Below are 16,274 nucleotides of genomic sequence, written 5' to 3' on the forward strand. Positions count from 1 at the left end.
GCAGCTAAGTCTACGACGAGACAGTGAAAACTATCAAAGGCTTTGCATATGCTTGTACTCTGATGGTTCCGTCCAGGTGTGTCAATCCATCATGAACCTTTGAATGGGAGCGCCGTCCGTTATGCTGGCGCCAACAAAGGCGTGCTTCGTGGAGCTGCTTTGTTGTCGAAACCTTGCGCAGAGCAAGAACTGAGAACAAAGAGGCGAGGTTCGTCGCGTTCGACCCTCATACAATGCAGCAACCATCGGTTGGGTGATCGATTCGCGTCAGATCAACAATACGGAGACAGTTCGCCTGCCTGTGTGTGCAAACGCCTTCTCTTCGCAAGCGCGCGTTCTGAGATAGCACACGGCTTCGATGGCCGAGATTCGCAGCATCCCTCCTCTGGCTTTTGTTTCGCATTACGCGTCGCGTTCGTGGCATTATAGAGCTACCACCCTTAGCCCGCACCAGCGGCGGGATGATAGAAGCTCGCACGGCCTAGTCGTCGGCCGCTTCCTTCTGACGTCAGGTGTGTCCTGGCCCATCACAAAAGCAGAGGACCAAGCCGAGCGTTGCGGCCACAGAACACTGCAAAGTCAAGGGATGTCACTCGAATGTGCCCGTCCGCACAATACACGCCGACTAATGGCTGCAGAGCGTGCGAGCGTACCGTATGGCCCGAGGTCCTTCCCTTCGGTCCTTTTTTTCATGGTAGGAGCACGAGCTTTGAAGAAATCAAAGCCACTTCGCGAGAACGATATCTCGCTGCAGCAAGACCACCGTCATGTCTCCACCCCCATCAACGTTGCTGCTTCAAGAAGTTGTCGAATGATAAGGCGCTTGCCACTTGCAAGGTGGCGATCGAGACCAGCGCATCGCGGTTGATAGAGTCCTGTGACAGCAATATTTGGCCTGAAGAAGATCGCTGGGACGAAATTTTCAAGCGACCCTCGACACATTCGCTCCAATGACATCCTTCAAGATGGAGTCTGTCTCGCGCATACTACAATGGCACTAGCCTTTGACTGCTCGACGCAGAGACTGGGCTTTCTTACGCTCGAACGGGACGTGATTATATAGTGGCCTTGGACCTGCGACTGGCGGCCATCGCGTCGCGCTTGTCATAGCGGATCAGGCCCACATGCCAAGCTCAAGAAAATGTGAGAGAGGTGGGACGAAGCACTTCCACTCCCCGGCGCGAAAACACGCTCGCCCATCGAATTTATGCAAGAGGTCAGCAACCTTCCTCACCACGGGATGCGCGACGTGGGGCCGCCGTCATCGATGTCCATGCCCAGGTTGCGGGTCGTTGCATGGGCTTGGCAATAAAAAACGGCCACCCAATCCTTCCATTTCGAGTAATAATATTATCTCTCGAGGTGTTGCCAGCCCTACCCCTGTGCTATGTATGCGTGCCCCCCCTCCGGAGGGTATACAAAGCCGAACGCGACGCGACGTAGGTCGGCCCATGCACAAACTGCACTGCACCTGTAACGTCACATAAATCAACAAGCAGCCGAGGGACCAAGAAGTCGCGAGTAAGCAGCATGCCCACCCAAGTCACCTTCGGCATTGCGACGACGTTCCTCTTTGGCGTCGACGTGAACGGGTCCGCCTTGCCCAAAGAGAGTGGACCACCCATCGGGCTCGCCCGAAAGCACCACAGCGTGACGATCGAACGCATCGAAGACGCGTGTCCGCGCCGGGGCCGTGTGCGAAAATTTAATCATACCGAGCGCCTCGAGCTGCTCCAGCCACTCTACGACCCGAAAGCACTTGCTGCCTTCTGCTACGAGGCCATTGACGTGCGCAAGTCGCGCATTGACACGGAGGAAGAGCGACTCCAGGCCGAGAGCCGCCTCCGCGCGCGGCTCCGGAAGCGCGCCGCCGAGGCCGCGCCGATCGCCAAGCGCCAACGCATGATGCCTCTCATGGAGTACGAAGACGATGATACAAGCGACGAAGATGACGACAGTGACGCCGACGACGAGTAAGCCATCGCGTGCTTCGTATTTATAGTGAGTGTATACTTAACGGCCGCCATGCCATAACTTATCGAGTCCAACCGTGGGGGTAATTATAGTCAGCTCCCTGTGCTGCGTCGTCGCAAACGCCGAGCACCCATGATGGAGTCGCACGTGCTTCAGGACCACTAGTACAACATGTCGTGGGGGACAGCCTCTTCTAGTCTTCCTTGTACTATACGCAGCAACGACTAGCCTCAAGCTTTATATACTACGAGGTGAAAGCCGTGCTCGTCGGTCGAGCGCAGTACAGAGGGCAAGACCGAACTTACTGTACACCGATCAGAACCACGCGAACGATGGACGGCTCTCGGCGAACCGCTCGTCTGTGGCTCCATCGACTGCGATACGGACCACCTGGCTCATTTACCGGATGTGCCCACCCACGGGCTCATTGAAAATGTATGTCGCGTACCATGACATCCCTCCAGAGTGACACACCTGTCGCAGCCGCCAATGGCCGCCCGGCCTGCGTGCCACAGCGGTCTTGATGGAAATCGTAATCGACGTGTCGTTGCGTCGGCACACATTGCAAGCGCCCGCCGCTAGAGACATTGACGATAGGCGCTCGATACTACGCTCGGGAGGCTGGCGGCGTGAAGCAAGTGCATGCGTACTGCGCTGGCTTCCTGTAGACTGACCACCTGCTGGCAACACGGACGGCCAGGAAGATCGGACAAGATGTTGGATGCGACTCGAGGCGTCGCTGGACCTCTCGCGCTAGGCAACCAACGACACAAACTAGCTCCGACCATCAGTGGCGCCACTAAACAAAGCGAACGACCCGAGAAGATTCCATTGGCCAGTCATCTTGTGCCGATGGTTGTGGTGGACCCCGCGTCCCAGTTTTTGGGTTTGAGGACGTTTGGTGTTGATCAACGAGGGAAGTGTGGTCCTTTGGCAAAGACTGCTCGGCACCGATACTAGCTACCGACGACTCTGCCTCCATGGCATCGATGCGTAAAATCGGACCCGGCATCGCAGCGTCGGATAAATTGCCAGGACGCCCACATTGCTGTTGGTCCAGACCGTAGGTTTCTCCTGGATCGTAAGCTACTCCGTTTGGACGCGACAGCGCTGCATGCACGCAGTGCCCTATCGCCTCAACTGCACCGTACTGACGGTGCTCGTACGACAGCGACAGAGCCGCGTGGGCGTTGCGGCGCTCTGGACAGGGCGTTTGCTTGGGCGGCCGGGCCCCTTTTCATTGGCTCAAATTCAGGTTCAAGATCCTATCCGGATGACCACCCCTCCGATTTATCTTGCCATTTGTATCTAATTGCAGCATGACATGCCTTGTGTCTGACCGCCGTCATTGCTGCACAAAACCCGGCAGCGGAAACACGACGGAGCCAAGCACGCAAGCGAGGCCACGACCAAGCACGAGCCGCCACCGACAGACGAGACCAACAAGGACCATGGCAGCTGACTGCGTCATGGCAGCGACGAGTACCAGCTGCAGCTACCACGCTGCAGCGAGCAAGGCGAAACGCGTCCAGTTTACGACCGAGACCACATACTACTTTGACGTTGCGTACGGCGGTAGCGCGCTCCCGAGCGAGAGCGGACCGCCCATCGGCCTTGCGCCCAACCATTGTCACCGAACGACGGCCGCTGTCGCCGCGTCAGCCACGAAGCGTCGCCACGTGCGCAAGTTCGACCACCTCGAGCGCATCGAGCTCCTCAAGGCCGCCGACTACCACGTCAAGGAGATTGCGCAGTTCTGCTTTGAGGCGATGGATGTTCGCAACTCGCGAAAAGACACCCGCGCGCGCCTTGATAAGATACGAAGGCGCGCTGCCGCCCGGCGTGTGCTGCTTCGGCATCGCCCACGCATGATGCAGCCACTCATGCGCGAGAGCGACTCGTCCGACACGTACAGCAGCGAGGAAGACAATGACGACAGCAGCAGCGACAGCAGCGACGACGATATGGACGCTTAGCGCTGCAACAACTAATTATCGAATACGCTATATACTCCTGGGAATCATGCACCGACACGAGTGGTTGGCCCCAGCACAGCCAAGAATGGCCTCACAGGACCAACAACAGCTTGGTAGTAGTAGCGGTGTCGAGGCTCATGGGAGCCATGAATGTCAGCTGCGCAACGTCATAGCTTTCCAGCACGCGGCGGCCTCGCTTCCTGTCTGGTCCGTTCACGCCATCCCATCGACGCCGGTGCTTGCAGCGATCAAACGCAGTTTCTTTGTTATGTTCCCAGTCTAGACACTGGTGGGCATGCTGGCGTTGGAAATATGTGGCTCCACTTTGCTCACGAACCAGCCACGGGAGTCAGTCGAGCTCTGCTCTGTGCTCTGTGCGATGGATCCGTGTCACATTTCCGCTGAACCCGCGACGTCTGGCGGCTGCAGTAACGAACGCTCCCGTCGATTGGCCCGGACGCATGTCCAGCCGGCGTCGCTGCGAAAGGCCCGCGCGTCAGCATCAAAAGAACTCGCGCCGGGTTTCCTTTTCTACGAACTGGCATCGACCGGATCTCTCGTGATTGGCCCGATCAAGTTGCCGCACGCGGAATAAAAATGCACTGCCGGTCGCTATAATTAGCAGCATATTTTTTTATATTATGCGAGGCTAAAAACACGCGCATCGACACAACTTTTCAACTCTTGTTAAGTGCAGCACACGTTGATTTACCTTTTTATATGAGCCTAATGGGGTCTTAACTCGGGAAGACCTACGTGCGTGTCAAAAGTGCGAGTCTTCCGTTGCTGAACATCATTCAACGGTAGAAACCAGCAAAAACTGGAACTCGGAAAAACCTCAACCTCGCGTCGTTACGCTCGCAGCTCGCAGACCTCAATACGCAACAAACCCAACAAGCCACCGATCGATGACCATGATGAGCATGACAAGCTTCCCAAGCGAGATGCTGGACGACACGAAGGACCTCGCGCCGCCGGCGAGCCCGCTCAGCATTGACTGCGACCTCGTCGAGCTCGTGCTTGCTGCCGCCACCAAGCAGCCTACCAAACGCGTCCACTTTGGCACCGCCACCACGTACACATTCAACGTCGCGTACGGCGGGAGTGCAGTGCCCAAGGAAGCTGGCCCCGGCGTTGGCATGGCACGGTACCACTGCGATGTCGCTTGCGTCGAGCTCGGCGCCTCCAAGGTGTGCAAGCGAGGCCGCGTCCGCAAGTTTGACCACATGCAGCGCGTCGAGCTTCTCAAGAAGGCCCACTATAGCGGCCGCGATATCGCAGACTTCTGCATGGAGGCCATCGAAGTGCGCAAGTCGCGCGCCGAGACGGCGGCCGAGCTCCGGCGCAAGCGCAAGCGTGTCGCAACGCCTTGCGATGCTCCGCAATCCAAGCGCCTGACGCCGGACACTTGCTGAGTGGTGGTACCAGGATGCACAGAACGAGCTATTTATTATTGATTGCCACGACGCAGGATTAACTTATGCCCATAACATGTAAGAAGCACTGTTTATAGTCCACCGGAATCTCCTCCTCCGTAAACACTCCGCCGCACATGCTCAAGTAGCAATCAGCGCGCATGATGCTTTCTATCGACAGACGCGATCATTGTCGGCAGCCGCCTCGCTCCGACTTCGACGGTTGTAGCAGCGACAGCCCATGCGTCGAAAAATGCAAAAAATGCAAAAAATCCAATCAAGTTGACGGCCACTCTATTTCGACCAATCGCAGCGCAAGATCACGGGTCGTGCGTTTTGATTGGCCAAGGTGTGTGTAATGTGGACGAGACTCAGACTTGGAGACAGTGCCACGTACCCAACAATAAGTCGCGCGGTCCTCTGCCGCTGGCGCCAAACGGTCGCTGGTACCGAGGTCATCGCGGTTATGTGAAGCCTCTCTTGGTAGCGCCCGTCGTCCGAGCGGCTACGCGCTATCGTACCTCGGCCTGCGTGGTGATTTCCTCGAGTTGATGCGACGTTAAGGTCGGCACGGTACAAATTTCACCTGGGTGGGAGCAGCGTCTGAAATCAGAGTCTTCCGCACACACAGACGCAAAATGAAATTGCATGATCCTTCCCCTTCTTTGAAAATAGCAGAATGACGTCGGACGCTCAACGATAGCAACACGTCAAACGTTCGATTCGAGTGCTTCCATATCGCATCTCGACGTTCGAATTTTGCTATCGTCGCTCTTCTTCTACGGCACCATCGTGGACGGATTGTGCGAAGCGTCGGATGCACTTTACGCGGGTCGTTTTCGAAAGATCTACCAAAGATCTTATTTCGCCCCACGCGACGCAACGATGCTCCCGGCGACGGCGCTGAGCTGGCAGTCCAACGTCGACATCCCGATGCGCCGCATGATGATCCAAAAGCTCCTGTGGCTCTTCCAGCACCAAACGACGTTTGTGCAGGCCATGCCCCCCCTCGACGCCCGCCTCCCGTCGCTTGTGCGCCGCCTCGAGCTCGCGCTCTACCTGCGTGCCGCGTCTCTCGACGAGTACCTCAACGAGCACTCGGTGCAGCGCCGGGTCCAATCGCTCATTATCGCGCTGCACCACCAAGCTATCTTGCAGTTTGCGCCGCATCCGAATGCGCCGATCGCCTTTCACATTTCGGCCACAAAGCGGCCGCGCAACGACGGTGACGACGACGACGAGGCTGTGATGCCGCGCGCCAAGGCCCCGCGCAACCTGCCAAGAACGACGTTTTTGCTCGACAACCACGAAGATGTGCTGCGCAATGTGTTTTCGTTCCTTGACGGACGCACGATCTTTGCGTGCATGCGCATCAACAGGTACACAGCGACGTTCCTTCCATCATGCGTCCTCTATTTGCATGTTCCCGTGCACCACCTCGATGCACTCCTGCGGTCGCGCCAACTACAACACTGCACGCGACTCGAGCGTCTTGATGTCTTTAACGCTACCTCGACCGAGCCGCCGTCGTCTCAATCGAGCGAGCTCGTCGTCCTACAACTCGCTCGCGCCATGGCGCAGAACGAGCTGCCCAACTTGCGGCGTCTCTCGCTGCACGCAACCTTTGTCAACACGACGGGACGCAACGGGACGGCGGCGCTCTGTGCGGCGCTGCCGCAGTGTCCGCTCCTCGAAGAGCTCGTGCTCGGTGGGAATGCCCTCGGCGATTCAGGCGCCAAAGACGTAGCGAATTGCCTCTTGCGACAGCACTGCCCGCGACTGCGCCTGCTGGACCTCCGTCGCAATTACATTGGCGAGGGCGGTATGAAGGACTTGGCCGTCGCCCTCGCTACGCAGCGTGCGTCGCTGTTGCGCTGGCTTCTTCTTGGCAGCAACATTGCTTGTGACGGGGCCGTGATGGCGCTGGCACTGGCGCTTGAGAAAGGCCACATGAAGCAACTCGAGTTCCTTGGCCTCGAAGACAACTTTGTCAACGTTGACGGCATCCACGCACTCGCCACGTCCTTCCGGAAGGGAGCGTGTCCGGCGCTCAAGGAGCTTTGCATTGGCGACAACATCGTCGAGAACCATATCATTCAGGACGTGTTTGCCTTTGCGTTGCAAAAGAAAGCCAGTAGCAACACCGGATGAATCGTTATAACGAAATGTAATGTCGATGTGATGTGTGACGACCGACGCTGCTTCACATGGCGAAATGGCGCTTGAGCCACGCTGCGAGGCCAGTGGTCGACGAATTGCTGCCAACGGCGTGGTGTGGCGCGAGGCTGCACTCGACGATCCGCGCCTCCAGTGTGGTCCGGTCGGTCGCTGCCACCTCGACGAGGCTGCCAGCCTCCGTGCTCCCAGAAACATCCAGCGACCGGAGCGAAGGATCAAAAACATGGCGCTTCCAGTCAAAGAGAGCGTCGCACCATGCTTGGGTCGCGTGGAACGTCGCTGCCGCAAAGAGGTACGTGCGGATCGGGCCTGACGTCGCCTCGTACGGCTCGAGGTCGACCTGGAAGCGGCAGGGCACAAAGCTGCTATTCTCACCGTACGGAACGAGCTTGACGCGAAGCTGGTGGTCCGTGAGCGGTATTTCGTAGCGCAGCGCATCGGCGGCGCGGTCAGCAGACGCATAGAGTTTGAGGAGGCCTTCCTCCAGAGCGCCGTAAACAAGCTCGCCAATCGAGGCGTCTTGCGTGTCGAGGTAGAGCAAGTAGCCTTCCATGATCATGGCATGGCGGGGCGACCCGAGGAGGCCGGCCATGGGATCTTTCGATTTTTTGGCGACCGCAATATTTTGAAGCGGCTTCTCTCCAACTCGAGAAATGTATTCGCGAGAAAAATATCGCCGCTCCCGCAACTGCAAGTACTGTCTCATCCGGATACAACAATGAGGAGGCGCGTCAAGCTGCCACGTCATGAGATAGGGATGGCGTCGCGCACACCGGTGCTTCTAGTCGCCGCGATAGCAAACATTCACCTTACCGCAAGTCGCACTGACATCAATATACCAATATCGACGCTGGGCTATAGCAGCACAAAGCTCCCCTACAGTGGCGTAGCACGTCAACTGCCGATGGCACGGTTGCGGGAGGGACTTGACATTATGCACATCAAGGACGTACGCTTGACTTGCGTGACGTGTGAGATTCGAGCTTCGGAGCGGTGGTTCTCGAATTATCGTAGCGACGACGACGACGATCAAGAGAACGTGGCAAAAGCCCGCAGGTCAAAAATTGATATCAGAGTCGCCTCACAATCGTTGGTCTTTTCGTACAGAGCGTGGGTTGGCTTGTCCTTGCGTCGCAGATTCTGCCTCCTACACTACCGAGAAGGATGCCACACCACTGGGGGCAATCAACAACCAACACCGCCTCTGAGAAGACTGCGCGCATTGAAGCCCGGACGTTCGATATCCGGATAGCGCGTGCGGTCGCTGGCGTATGCGGATGAGACGTCGGATTTGGGTGTGGAATCGTCATCATGGCCAGCAACCGCCGGGCTCGTCCACGGGTCCGTGCGCCTGGCCGATTGCATGCACTTCACGCAGCACTCTACGGAAGCATGGGATTATGATAGTATGCATCGAACGATGGCCCGCCCCGGCGCCGAGTGGGAGCTTCCACGAGAGGAGGCCAGGGCCGACGTCGCCCGGACCAGTAATCGCCGGCTGGCACCGACGCTTCAAACCCGTTCTGTCCTTTGTTTGGTTGCATGTGAGCGTCCGACACTGTGGCGCCACGCTGTTGGCTAAAGCAGAGGTCGTGTTTGTGACGTTGTGACAGCAGCTACTTGACGACGACGACGAATGGCGTTGCGGCTCTCGGAAGACCACACGACGCATCATGTATGTACAGGCAAAGGATCTTGCGATTTAACTTAGGACGAGATAAATTACACGGGGCTGGATGGGCATCAGGCTTGCATGTGCAGGGTCGTCTCTGGCGTCAACGTCGGGTCGGATAGACAGCGGCGCTTGGCGCGCTCGTGGCTCGCTTGGAGCTTGCGTTTCCGGCGCAAGGCCGTGAGCTCCTCGGTCGTCTCCATGCGCGACTTGCGCACATCGATGGCTTCGAGGCAGAACGCCGCGATCTCGCGCACGTCGTACTCGGCGTCCTTGAGGAGGGCAATGCGCTCGAGGTGGTCGAACTTGCGCACGCGGCCCGCGCTCGTGCGGGGCATGTCGTTGATGCACGACGTCGTCGCGGCAAAGTGCGTTGGCGCGAGTCCAATGGGCGGTCCACTCTCTTTCGGGAGCGAGCTACCGCCGTACGCAACGTCAAACACGTACGTCGTGGCGGTCGTGAACGCGACGCGCTTGGGCGGGCGCGCGCTGAGGAGGCGCTCGACCGCAAGGAGCATGCAGGCCATCGAGTCGTCGGCGAGGTCGGCGCGCGGGCAGTCGACGCACGGAAGCACTTGCATGGCTTGCTGAAGGCTGCGGGCTCGAAAGAAACTGGTTGCCCTGCGGCGTTCGCTCCTGGTTTTGGTCAACAAAGACCTGGGGTTTGACGGGATGTCATGTTGAAATCTTGCTACATTTTATACATTGCCATACAAAGCGCAAGTTAAAAGCAATAAAGAATAAAAATGCGCGGGAGGGCAGACCCGGCACGCTGGTGCTTTCGATAGAAATTGAGCTCAGGCGACGGGCCAATCAAACGGCCGCGGGCTTTGGCGCTTGGCGAGTCTGGCGAGAACCAGTCGTGCACTGCGCACGTCGCGCCCATGACCAGAAGCCAGCACTCACCGACTGCGATCTTGTGGCGGGCGTACCGTATGTGGACGCTCGCGTTGCGTTGGCGTTAAAAGTACGGTGGGTAGGGACACGCTGCCGTGTCTTTGCACCTGTGGTAGGAGCACGAACTCGTCCGACGCGCAGTCTGCGAGCGACCTTGCTCAATTAGGCCAGCCCAGCATCGAGGGCGTTCGTTTGTCGAGTCTGGTACGCACGCACTCCGCGCAAGAGCATAAAAGGTGGTGCGTGGGGAGCCATGTTAATGGTTGTTGAGAAGGAATAAATACTCTATAGTGTACAAGACAGGACACGTCGTGAGCGTCAGCAATTGCTCTCGTCGTCGCCGTCGTCGTCGTCATCCGAGTCGTCGCGCCATGGGCATAGCCGCCGCCGCTTCGCCAACGTCTCGCGCGACGCGATTTGTTGCTTGCGCTTTCGGTGCGAGGCGACGCTGACCGCGCGCGAGTTGCGGATTTCCATCGCCTCCAGGCAAAACACCGCAATGTCTTGAACGTGGCACCCGGCTCTTTTCAGCAGCGCAATACGCTCCAAATGTTCAAACTTGCGGACCGTCTTGGCGGACGCATTGCTGTCGTCGTCGTCGCTCGGCTCGCGCAAATCGATTGTTGTCGACGACGAATGCACGCGTGCAAGACCAATGGGCGGTCCGGAGCTGGACGGGATCGCACTGCCGCCGTAGCCAACTTCAAATTCGTACGTCGTGGCGACAGCAAACGCGACACGCTTCCCAACAAATGCACCGAGGTCGCACTCGACATGCACTGGTGATGCTGTCGCTGCAGCACATGGTCGCGCCAAGGTGGAGAGTCGAGCGGCCATCGCAGCGGGGTCGACGTGCTCCGGCGTACTTTCGTAAGTGGCACCCGTTTCCGTAGCAACATACAAAAAACAACATCTGGCTGGAAATGACGGTGGTCAGCATCGCGCAGCATGTCATTGTCTTTTTGCCTTGACTTTAGTATAGAAAGAGGAGGGGTGGCTGGTCGCAGTGTAGATTAGAAACACCCAACCACGACATTGTTTGTTGGGTGGCGGATGTGCAGCCTTTGGCGATGCTACAGTCCATGGACAATGCTGCGAGACGCACAAGTCACTCTGTAGGACTTCCCTTGTTGCGTCCATTGCCACGATCATGCGCTGAGTCGTCTGGACGTGGCCCATACAGAGAGTGGGACTAACGTATCCTCGCGGCTGCAGTTGCGTGATTTCAGTACCTGCAAGGTTCAACATGGTTGGCCGTTTCAGCGCCGCCATTTTGGCCAATAAGATCGCATGGTCGTGCCGATCGCGAGCACCATTTTTAGTCGCGGCCCGGAGCGTTCCCGGAACGAGCACATTTTTATGGTGTTTTGTGACGTTATAAAATCAAGGCACATACAAGTCGCAAGTGCAGATCCCCCCTTCTGTCAATGAATTGCGTCGGAAATGGCCTTTTAAAAAGGACGTTGGGATTGTTCACATGAGAACCTCCGCGTGTGTACTGTGTACTTCAACCTGGCGCAGAGGCGAGACTCTGCCTTCCAAGCGCGCGTTGGCGAAAGGTATTTGCCGCAATGCGAGCACGACTGCGGCCAAGATTCCGATACGTGTGGATCGGCTGAAGTGGGAGCACGAGCGGTTCACCACAAGCGAATCGCAAATTGGATGACCGCCAAAGATACCGACGGCGTGGTCTGGGACACGGCGCGCCTGCGTGGCACCCAAGACGGCCGGAACCACTGGCCGCCGATTAGATCGTCGTCGGCCGGGTCCTCTGTTTTTACGCCAATCATTGGCGAAACGCGCGGTAGACTGTAACGATTTGAGCCAATCCACGTTGCATAAACACATTCGGGGCATGTGATTGGCTATAAAGCAGAAATTGCTTGCGTTGCGCACGACGGTGTCAATGTTCGATTTGGCCGACAAGTCACCATGGCGAAGCTCCTGACCCGCTGGCAGACGCCCAAGAAGAGGTCCCCGAAGCAGCTCGAGGAGGACCTCCTGCGCGAGCGCCTCGAGCAGCTGCGAATGGAGCACCTTAACATCCTGTCGCCGCCCGACGAGAAGGCCAAGAAGGGCCGCTTTACGCTCTTCTCGAAGGACGAGCCAGAGCCGATGCTCGAGCGCCGCCGCAGCACGAGCGTTACGGCGCCGGCCTTCATCAAGAACGCTTTCCGCTCGTCGTCTGTTGGCAACAACCCTGACGACTCCTCGCACCTCGAAGGCCATGACGACGAGGCGACGCTGGACATGCTGCACGCCGACCGCCGTCGCAGCGCGAGCCTGTCGTCGAGCTTCTTGAAGAACCCGTTTCGGTCCAACTCGATCCCATCGTCTCTTCCGTCGACGGCCGACGAGGACGATGACCTGTCAACGTTTCCGATCGAGCAAAGCACAGTCGACGAAGACCCGACCATGGAGCGCCGGCGTGGCCTCTCGACGTCGTTTTTGAAAAACCCATTTCGCTTGTCGTCGCCTGAAGACACGGACGACAACTCGTCAACGTCGTCGCACCCGAGTACGCTCACATCGACGCTCAAGAAGGTCTCGCGCTCCTTCTCGCGGGCCATGTCCAAGTACGAGCGTTATTTGCACCTGACGCCTTTCTCATCGCGTTTATAGGAACCTCGACGTCGTCATCCCGGGCGGCCGGTATGTCGGCGAGTCGGTGCACACGGCGGCCGGCGCCGGCGTCGTGACCGAAGTCAAGCCTGACGGCAGCGCGGTCGTGCGGCTCTGCAACACCAACATCGTCAACTGCTCGTGCGTCATTGTCGAAGCCGATGGCGAGATCGAGCCGCTCTCTGCCTTGCCCGGCGACTTTGTACGACGGACGAATGCTGTCGTGTCTATGCAACTCACAAGGAACGCGTTAGGTCTTTACGCACCTCGGGCCTGGCACGGTGCTGTCGTACGACCCCAAGCTGCGCGAGTTTCAAGTGGACATTGCCGAGGAGACGCATGCGATCGCCCCGAGCGACATCATTGCGTCGAGCGAAGCCAACGCGGACGACGGCGACTTCGAAGCGGCTCCTACGGTACGCATCGCAGCTGGTGGGTCGCGCCGCTTATACATGTACATTCCAGGAGGTGTCAGGTCGAGCCAAGTCGACGACAAACGTGGCGCTTGAGTTTGCGTTGCGCGCCTCCAAGTACCTCAAGCCCTCGACGACGACCACACGCTTCAAGTACGCGGTGGGCCAAACCGTCTTGACGACGTTTGGCGATGGCACGATCCTCGAGGTCCACTCCGTCGCGATACGACGGCGCGCATCTCACACGGGTGCTGTAGATCCGCCCGTGCGACCACACCTACGTCGTCCAGTTTGCTGCCCTGAGCATCGGGTACGTTCAGGAAGACGCGGTGAAGGGGCTGCTCAAAGCCAAGACGGGCGACGCAGTCTCGACGCGCTTTGGCACGGGCGTTGTGGCCAGCGTCGTGGACGAGAACGTCTTCATCGTGCGCGTTGGCCACGAAGACATGTACGTGCATGCGACCGACCTCACGCTGGCCAAGACCAAGACGTCGCCGTGGAGTCTGCGCAAGAAGGCGCCCGCATCATAGATGGCCGCATCTTCTTTCTATCTAGTAGTATATATAGTCCCGTGCGTTCATCATCGTCTTCGTTGTCTTTGTTGGCTTTTTCGTTATAAGTAGGAGGAAAGGAGGATGGAGTGGACGACATGAGGTGGACGCAGCAGCAGCAGTCTACTTCTTGGCAAAGCTCACCTTGAGGCGCTCGTTGGGCGTGAGCTTGAAGCCGTTGAGACCTTGCAGCGCAATCGCAGCCTGTGCGTCGTCCGTGTACTCGACGAACGCAAGCCCCTTCTTGCCCGGCACCATGCGCACCTCCTTGAAGCCGTGGTACTGCTTGAAGAGCATCGCGAGCGCCTCGTCGTTGCACGCCTCGGGCACGTCTTGCAAAAAGAGAATCTTGTGCGGCAGAACCGGCCCCGAGTTGGACGAGCCACCACCCGCCTTGGGTGCCTTGTGCGTCTGTGCAGGTTTCTCCTTCTTCTCCTTCTTCTCTTCGCGCTTTCGCTTCTCACGCGGCTTGGCGTTCGGCTCGCGCTGCGCAATGAGGTCATTCTTCTCGCGGGCGAACTGTACGTTCATGGCCTTCCCGAAATGCATGGTGCCATCGAGCGCGCGCAGGGCCAAGCTGGCCGCGTTCACGTCTTCGAAGGTGACCCATGCCTGGCCGCGTAGCCGATGGGCCTTCATGAGCAGCACCTGGAGAACCTTGCCATGCGCCGAGAAGAGGCCGTAGAGCGACTCCTTCATGCGCGGCTCCTTGATCTTGTCATCGAGGTTGCGCACGTACAGCGTCTCGTTCGGGAGCGCGGCTTCGTTCGGTCGGGCCTCCGCCATCGTGCAATATATGAGTGGAATGGCCCGTGGGAAGCTTCGTGTTTGTATACCACATACTCCAGCACAGTGTTTTACGAAAGCAGCCACAAATCCGCTCAAGTACGCGTGTCTTAAACACGATCGTCTCGCTTAAGTGCGGTTTTGCGATCTTCCAAAAGACACCCAACGTGGCAACGCAGTAGACGTAGTGGATCCAAGAACTTAGTGGTACCTTATACCTAAGCTTATACCAAGCTCGACCGTGCAATGTCATCCCTCGGACGAAGAGCGATACGACGACGCAGCTGTCCACCACGATGTGTCAAACGGTCCGCCGACATGACTCTGCCACGCACGTCAGCAGTGCCATTTCGCCAGGTTTGCAGGTTTGTTGGTCCGTGATCGTGTTGAAGGAGAACCCTATCCGTACGCATGCGCGCTCATACACAGTATACATAGTACTCTTGAGATCAGTCGATGGGCGTGTGTGGCGAGAATTCTTCCATGACAGTGCTCGTGACGGGGGGCTCGGGCCTCGTGGGCCGTGCTGTCCAAGAATGCATTGCATCGGCGCCACCGACGGACGAGACGTGGGTCTTTACGCACTCGAACGAGGCCGACCTCACTGATCTGGAAGCGACGCGGGCGCTCTTTGCCCGTCACAAGCCGACGCATGTGCTGCACTTGGCCGCCATGGTCGGCGGTCTCTACCGCAATCTAGCGCAGCCGGTCGACTTTTTCATGGCGAACGCGCGCATGAACGAGAACGTGCTCCAAGTCGCCCACGAATACGACGTCGTCAAGGTCGTCTCGTGCCTTTCGACGTGCATCTTTCCCGACGCGACGCCGTACCCAATCGACGAGACGATGCTGCACAACGGGCCGCCCCACGCCTCCAATCTCGGGTATCCCTACACTCTCTTTGGAAACCTGTACTATCGGTCGTAGGTACGCCATGGCCAAGCGCAACATCGATACCCTCAATCAGTGCTACGCGCGGCAGTTTGGGCGCTGTTTTACGTCTGTCATCCCGACCAACGTCTACGGCCCACACGACAACTTTCACCTTGACGACAGCCACGTCATTCCCGGTCTTCTTCACAAGTGCTACCTGGCCAAGAAAGAGCAAACGCCATTTGTTGTGAGCGGTACGGGCGCGCCGCTGCGGCAGTTCATCTACAGCGCCGACTTGGCCACGCTCCTCGTCTGGGTAGTCCGCCACTACACCGAGACTTCGCCGCTGATTCTAGCGGGCGACCCTAACGATGAAGTTTCGATCCAACGCGTTGCGGAAGGCATCGCGGCCGCTTTGCAATTCACCGTACGTTTCCCCAATCATCGCTCAACATTGACGTGCTCCTAGGGAGACCTCGTGTTCGACACGACCAAGGGCGACGGGCAGTACAGAAAGACCGCGAGCAACGCCAAGCTCCGATCGCTGAGCCCCGAGCTCGGAGCCTATCGGTTCACAACCCTCGAGGCTGGCTTGCAAACGACGGCCGCGTGGTTCCTTGACAACCTTACGACGTGTCGGCGGTAACGCGCGGGAGATGATGGCGAGATGGAAAGAAGATCTATCGAATGCAGCTACACTTTCGCGCAACCAGTATTGTGGGAAAGGCCACCTTGTCCATTTTCCGAGCTCGCTCAAAGCTGTAGCGGTCTCATCAATGCGATTTCATTCACCACACTATTGGATACAGTCGCTTACCCAGGTGCACCTACATGTAGTCACCGCACCAGAAGTTCGCACGTCTCGACACCTCGCCACGTCGATACTCGTCCTGGATCTCAGATAGGATGGATCGTCT

General features: G+C 58.0%; 10 protein-coding genes across 10 annotated transcripts; 6 read left to right on the top strand and 4 right to left on the bottom strand.

Annotated features, from left to right (window-relative positions):
- The first annotated feature begins 1,361 nt into the window (after window positions 1–1,361).
- Window positions 1,362–2,069, top strand: SDRG_01532 (hypothetical protein). Its single transcript, XM_008607063.1, has one exon. The coding sequence runs from the start codon at window positions 1,531–1,533 to the stop codon at window positions 1,975–1,977; it is 447 nt and encodes a 148-aa protein (XP_008605285.1). The 5' UTR covers window positions 1,362–1,530; the 3' UTR covers window positions 1,978–2,069.
- Window positions 2,070–3,300: 1,231 nt separating this feature from the next.
- Window positions 3,301–4,033, top strand: SDRG_01533 (hypothetical protein). The gene has a single exon (XM_008607064.1). The coding sequence runs from the start codon at window positions 3,426–3,428 to the stop codon at window positions 3,948–3,950; it is 525 nt and encodes a 174-aa protein (XP_008605286.1). The 5' UTR covers window positions 3,301–3,425; the 3' UTR covers window positions 3,951–4,033.
- A 746-nt stretch (window positions 4,034–4,779) lies between these two features.
- On the top strand, window positions 4,780–5,467 carry SDRG_01534 (hypothetical protein). The gene has a single exon (XM_008607065.1). It carries the CDS (start codon window positions 4,859–4,861, stop codon window positions 5,363–5,365), a length of 507 nt encoding a protein of 168 aa, XP_008605287.1. The 5' UTR covers window positions 4,780–4,858; the 3' UTR covers window positions 5,366–5,467.
- A 680-nt stretch (window positions 5,468–6,147) lies between these two features.
- SDRG_01535 (hypothetical protein) lies at window positions 6,148–7,561 on the top strand. Its single transcript, XM_008607066.1, has one exon. It carries the CDS (start codon window positions 6,251–6,253, stop codon window positions 7,514–7,516), a length of 1,266 nt encoding a protein of 421 aa, XP_008605288.1. The 5' UTR covers window positions 6,148–6,250; the 3' UTR covers window positions 7,517–7,561.
- Window positions 7,562–7,568: 7 nt separating this feature from the next.
- On the bottom strand, window positions 7,569–8,135 carry SDRG_01536 (hypothetical protein; the record flags this gene model as incomplete). The annotated part of the gene is made up of 1 exon (XM_008607067.1): window positions 7,569–8,135. One exon carries the CDS (start codon window positions 8,133–8,135, stop codon window positions 7,569–7,571), a length of 567 nt encoding a protein of 188 aa, XP_008605289.1.
- Window positions 8,136–9,217: 1,082 nt separating this feature from the next.
- SDRG_01537 (hypothetical protein) lies at window positions 9,218–9,851 on the bottom strand. Its single transcript, XM_008607068.1, has one exon. The coding sequence runs from the start codon at window positions 9,794–9,796 to the stop codon at window positions 9,287–9,289; it is 510 nt and encodes a 169-aa protein (XP_008605290.1). The 5' UTR covers window positions 9,797–9,851; the 3' UTR covers window positions 9,218–9,286.
- Window positions 9,852–10,346: 495 nt separating this feature from the next.
- On the bottom strand, window positions 10,347–10,996 carry SDRG_01538 (hypothetical protein). The gene has a single exon (XM_008607069.1). The coding sequence runs from the start codon at window positions 10,947–10,949 to the stop codon at window positions 10,431–10,433; it is 519 nt and encodes a 172-aa protein (XP_008605291.1). The 5' UTR covers window positions 10,950–10,996; the 3' UTR covers window positions 10,347–10,430.
- Window positions 10,997–11,994: 998 nt separating this feature from the next.
- Window positions 11,995–13,735, top strand: SDRG_01539 (hypothetical protein). Its single transcript, XM_008607070.1, has 5 exons — window positions 11,995–12,688; window positions 12,735–12,936; window positions 12,989–13,150; window positions 13,200–13,355; window positions 13,405–13,735. Exons 1-5 carry the CDS (start codon window positions 12,045–12,047, stop codon window positions 13,675–13,677), a joined length of 1,437 nt encoding a protein of 478 aa, XP_008605292.1. The 5' UTR covers window positions 11,995–12,044; the 3' UTR covers window positions 13,678–13,735.
- An 86-nt stretch (window positions 13,736–13,821) lies between these two features.
- On the bottom strand, window positions 13,822–14,484 carry SDRG_01540 (hypothetical protein; the record flags this gene model as incomplete). Its single annotated transcript, XM_008607071.1, has 1 exon — window positions 13,822–14,484. One exon carries the CDS (start codon window positions 14,482–14,484, stop codon window positions 13,822–13,824), a length of 663 nt encoding a protein of 220 aa, XP_008605293.1.
- Window positions 14,485–14,759: 275 nt separating this feature from the next.
- SDRG_01541 (GDP-L-fucose synthase) lies at window positions 14,760–16,179 on the top strand. Its single transcript, XM_008607072.1, has 3 exons — window positions 14,760–15,368; window positions 15,412–15,784; window positions 15,827–16,179. The coding sequence occupies exons 1-3, from the start codon at window positions 14,941–14,943 to the stop codon at window positions 16,001–16,003; spliced, it is 978 nt and encodes a 325-aa protein (XP_008605294.1). The 5' UTR covers window positions 14,760–14,940; the 3' UTR covers window positions 16,004–16,179.
- The last annotated feature ends 95 nt before the right edge of the window (window positions 16,180–16,274 follow it).

The sequence above is a fragment of the Saprolegnia diclina genome, assembly GCF_000281045.1.
Source record: "Saprolegnia diclina VS20 unplaced genomic scaffold supercont1.3, whole genome shotgun sequence".
Lineage (NCBI taxonomy): Eukaryota > Oomycota > Saprolegniomycetes > Saprolegniales > Saprolegniaceae > Saprolegnia > Saprolegnia diclina.